Source organism: Piliocolobus tephrosceles, chromosome 21 (assembly GCF_002776525.5).
Source record: "Piliocolobus tephrosceles isolate RC106 chromosome 21, ASM277652v3, whole genome shotgun sequence".
Taxonomy (NCBI): Eukaryota; Metazoa; Chordata; class Mammalia; order Primates; family Cercopithecidae; genus Piliocolobus; species Piliocolobus tephrosceles.
In genome coordinates this window covers 7,671,504-7,676,473 of record NC_045454.1, presented here as the reverse complement: position 1 = coordinate 7,676,473, position 4,970 = coordinate 7,671,504, and the positions used below count along the sequence as shown (strand labels likewise).

General features: G+C 53.7%; 1 protein-coding gene across 2 annotated transcripts in view; it reads left to right on the top strand.

Moving 5' to 3' along the window:
• The window catches only part of LOC111519964 (transcription factor Spi-B), a 53,154-nt gene extending 49,705 nt beyond the window's left edge, over positions 1-3,449 (top strand). For both annotated transcript variants that reach the window (XM_026448399.1, XM_023182320.2), the window contains one exon: positions 2,492-3,449. In XM_026448399.1, the coding sequence (XP_026304184.1) occupies positions 2,492-2,790 (299 nt within the window). In that variant the 3' untranslated portion in view covers positions 2,791-3,449. The remainder of the gene's footprint in view (positions 1-2,491) is intronic.
• The last annotated feature ends 1,521 nt before the right edge of the window (positions 3,450-4,970 follow it).

The following is a 4,970-nucleotide window of genomic DNA, read 5'->3' as shown; positions in this document are numbered from 1 at the left end:
ATGAGCCGAGCGGCTTCAGTTTTTTGAGACAGAGTCTCACCCTGTCACCTAGGCTGGAGTGCAGTGACACAATCTCAGCCCACTGTAACCTCCACCTGCTGGGTTCAAGCAATCCTCCTGCCTCAGCCTCTGGAGTAGCTGGGATCACACCACGCCCAGCTAAATTTTGTATTTTTAGTAGACATGGGGTCCCTCCATGTTGGCCAGGCTGGTCTTGAGCTCCTGACCTCAGGTGATCTTGACCTCACAAAGTGCTGGGATTACAGGCGTGAGCCATTGTGCCTGGCCACACAGCCTCATTTGTGGCTGAGGAGACTTCAGCTCAAAGAGGTTAATTAAGTCACCTGTTTTAACTTAGGACATTTAAGATGGAGAGGATCTCTCCAATGACTAGGGAAGACATAAGATGGAAATAAAGATTTTATTTATTTTTATTTATTTATTTGAGACAGGGTCTCCATCTGTCACCCAGGCTGAAGTGCAGTGGCGCAATCTAGGCTCACTACTGCCTCAAACTCCTGGGCACAATCGATCCTCCTGCCTCAGCCTCTTGAGTAGCTAGGACCACAGGCATACACCACCACACCTGACTAATTTTTAAAATTTTTGTAGAGGTGAGGTCTCGCTATGTTGCCCAGGCTGATCTCCAACTCCTGAGCCTGTTATTTTCCCACCTCAGTCTTCCAAAGTGCTGAAGTTACAGGCATGAGCCACCACACCCAGCCGGAAATAAATTGTTTTATTGCTTATAGGTCTTGGGGCATACATGGCACTCCTGGAGGCCACACACACACACACACACACACACACACACACACACACAGGTCAGAGAATGCAGGTAGGGAGGGAGAGAGAGAGGGATCAGTGGACTGATGCCTTTATTGGATCCAAGGCGTCAACCAAACAGGTTTCCTGAGGGGGATTTTAATTGGTGGGTTCAGGCCAGGCACGATGGCTCATGCCTATAATCCCAGCACTTTGGGAGACTGAGGCAGGAGAATCGCTTGAGCGCAGGAGGCAGAGGTTGCAGTGAGCTGAGATCATACCATTGCACTAGCTTACAGTAGCTTGTAGAGATTACAGTAGCTTGTTGCCTCAGCTACTGTAATCTCAGTAGCTGGGATTACAGGCATAAGCCACCACACCCAGCTAATTTTTGTGTTTTTAGTAGAAATGGGGTTTCATCATGTTGGCCAGGCTGGTCTCGAACTCCTGACCTCAAGTGATCCGCCCACCTCAGCCTTCCAAAGTGCTGAGATCACAGGCATGGCCCACTGCACCTAGCCTCCAATTTATACTTTAAATGAATGCCGAGGCAGCTTAAAATTATAAGAATGCAATCCGGGTGCAGTGGTTCACAACTGTAATCCCAGCATTTTCAGAGGCCGAGGTGGGAGGATCACCTGAGGCCAGGAGTTCAAGACCAGCCTGGGCAGCGTAGTAAGACACCATCTACAAAAAATAAAACAATTAGCCAAACCTGATGGTGCATACCTGTAGTCCCAGCTACTGGGGAGGCTGGGGCAGGAGGATTGCTTAGGCCCAGGAGGTCGAGGCTGCAATGAGCTGTGATTGCTCCTCTGTACTCCAACCTGGGTGACAGAATGAGACCCTGCCTTGAAAAAAAAAAAAAGTCACTATGTCACCACCCCAAGGTCACACTGCTGTAAAATGGCAGAGATGGGATTCTTGTAGCCAGTGCCCTGCTCTGAAACTCCCAGTTATTGGCTGGGCGCAGAGGCTCACACCTGTAATCCCAGCACTTGGGAGGCCGAGGCGGGCGGATCACCCGAGGCCAGGAGTTCAAGACCAGCCTGGCCAACAGAAACCCTGCCTCTACTAAAAATATAAAAATAAGCCAGGAGTGGTGGCGCATGTCTGTAGTCCCAACTACTCGGGAGGCTAAGGCAGGAGAATTGCTTGAACCCGGGAGGCAGAGGCTGCAGTGAGTCGAGATTGGGCCATTGCACTTCAGCCTGGGCCACAGAGCAAGACTCTGTCTCAAAAACAAAGAATAAGCCTAGGGGCCCAGGAGTCAGGTGCCCTGGCCTCTTCCCGGGACCCTGTCCTGGTTTGGGCTGAGAGGCTGGGAGACCAGAAGCAGGAGAGATAGCCAGGCCAATGCAACTGCCTCCAGATCTGTTTGCCTCTCGGTTATAATCCTTTCAGCAGCGCTGTCAACCCATTTCACAAACTCATCCACTAGCTCAACAAATAGGGGCTATTAGGTGCTGGCCGCAGGGCGAAAGGCAGCACAGATGTAAATCTCGAACATTAAAGCGCAGAACTCCGGAGGGGGCCTGGGGAGGACAGCTTGGGGCAGGGGGAGCGACTTGCCCCCCGTGGTGAGGGACGCAGAGCCAGGAGTATGTAAGTAACAGCCACTTCCTCACCCCACTTCTCAGATCCTGGAGATCTCGGGGGAGGGTGGATGGGGAAGGCGGGGCCTTAGGGACCCCTCGCCTAACGCTTGCCCCCGACCTCACCGCAGGGACCCGTAAGAAGCTGCGCCTGTACCAGTTCCTGCTGGGGCTGCTGACGCGCGGGGACATGCGTGAGTGCGTGTGGTGGGTGGAGCCGGGCGCCGGCGTCTTCCAGTTCTCCTCCAAGCACAAGGAGCTCCTGGCGCGCCGCTGGGGCCAGCAGAAGGGGAACCGCAAGCGCATGACCTACCAGAAGCTGGCGCGCGCCCTCCGAAACTACGCCAAGACCGGCGAGATCCGCAAGGTCAAGCGCAAGCTCACCTACCAGTTCGACAGCGCGCTGCTGCCTGCAGCCCGCCGGGCCTGAGCACACCCGAGGCTCCTACCTGTGGAGCCGCTGGGGGATCTCACGTCCCAGCCAGGATCCCCCTGGAAGAAAAAGGGCATCCCCACACCCTACCTGATATGACTTATGCATCCCCACCTTTTGGGGGTAGGGGGAGTGCTGCCCTGCCATAATCCCCAAGCCCAGCCCCGGCCTGTCTGGGATTCCGCACTTGTACCTGGGGTCCCTCTGGGATTTCTTTGTCATGTACAGACTCCCCAGGATCCTCAGGTTTTGGGTGACAGGACCTATGGACCACTATACTAGGGGAGGCAGGGTAGCAGTTCTTCCAGAATCCCAAGAGCTTCTCTGGGATTTTCTTGTGATACCTGATTCCCCAGTGAGGCCTGGGACCTTTTTAAGATCCCCGTGTGTCTGTAAACCCTCAATCTCATCTGGGGTGGGGGCCCTGCTGGCAACCCTGAGCCCTGTCCAGGGGTCCCTCTTGTCGGATCTGAGGTCTCCTTGTTATGTCTGGGGCCCTCTGGGAGCTGTTATCATCTCAGATCTCTTTGCCCATCTATGGCTGTGTTGCCACATCTGTCTCCTCATCTTTGAGATCCCCCAATTCTCTGGAACCATTCTGCCGTCCCTTTTTATGTGTCTGGAGTTCCCCAATCACATCTAGGGCTCCTCCAAGATCCTTTTGTCATGTCTGAAATCACTCTTGAGAGGTCTGGGGTGCGGGGGGATGGGGAAGTCAGTGAAACGTGTCTTGTCTGGGCCCTGTCAGGGACACCCTTGTCATATCTGGGATCCTCTAATCACATCTGAGACCTCCTAGGCTGTCCATCTGATATGCCCTTTCAGTGACCCCACAAAGACTCAGTTCTCATGGGGACCCTACCCTTCCTGGTGGCCCTCCCTATGGCTATGCTGAGGACCACTCTGGCCACATGACTGATTTTTGGTTGATCATGGCAGCTCCCCACCCATGTCATTTCTAACCAGAGGCCTCAAGGTGGTCACCCCCTGCCCCCCAACCCAGGCCCCGGTCCCTGGTGATGGTCTCTTTAGTTCAAAGTAGTATTTGGCAGTGGAGGTGTGAGGGATCCGCATCAAAGCAGACCATCAGCTGGGCAGTGGCTCACACCTGTAATCCCAGCACTTTGGGAGGTGAGGCAGGGGGATGGCTTGAACGTAGACGTTCAAGACCAGCCTGAGCAACATAATGAGACCTCATCTCTACAAAACATAAAAAAAAAAAAAAAATTAGTCAGGCATGGGGGTGCACACCTGTGGTCCCAACTGCTCAGGAGGCTGAGGTGGGAGGATCTCTTGAGCCCAGGAAGTCGAGGCTGTGGTGAGCTGTAATCGTGCCACTGCACTCCAGCCTGGGCGACAGAGCGAGACACTGTCTTAAAAACAAAAAACAAGGCCGGGCATGGTAGATCATGCCTGTAATCCCAGTACTTTGGGAGGCTGAGGTGGGCGGATCATGAGGTTGAGAGATCGAGACCATCCTGGCCAACATGGTGAAAACCGTGTCTCTACTAAAAATACAAAAATTAGCTGGGCGTGGTGGCGGGTGCCTGTAGTCCCAGCTACTCAGGGGGCTGAGGCAGAAGAATCACTTGAACCCAGGAGGCAGAGCTTGCAGTAAGCCTAGATTGCACCACTGCACTCCAGCCTGGGCCACAGAGTGAGACTCCATCTGAAAACAACAACAAAAACCAGCAGACCATTCAAAATAGGGAGACTTTGCATAACCCAGATTTCTGCCTTCACTTAAAACTTTGGACGATCTGGAGAGAGTGGGCCAGTTTTTGCAGGGGGGTGGGGAGCAGGAACAGGAGGACGGTAGCCTTTCCTAATGGGGTATTTGTTCTCCAGTCTGCCCCAGTCACTGCCATCCCTGGCTGTCTTACCCCAGCAGCTTCTGAAGCCTGTTTGCTTTAGATCACTGTATAAACCCAGCTGGAACTGAAGCCTGGGTGGACTATGGAGCACTGGTTGTGACCCCCAGGGAGTGTCAAAGGCTGAGGACCAACAGGCCAGAGGTCCTGGAGCCCGGGTGGACAGGTGGATCTAGGGTGAATGACTTGCTGCTTCCCAACCTTAGTTTGTGCCTTCTGTGAAAAACAGAGAGAAAGAGGAGGAAGATCTCAAAAAGCCTTTCCGGCCCAGTACAGTGGCTCACACCTGTAATCCCAGCACTTTGG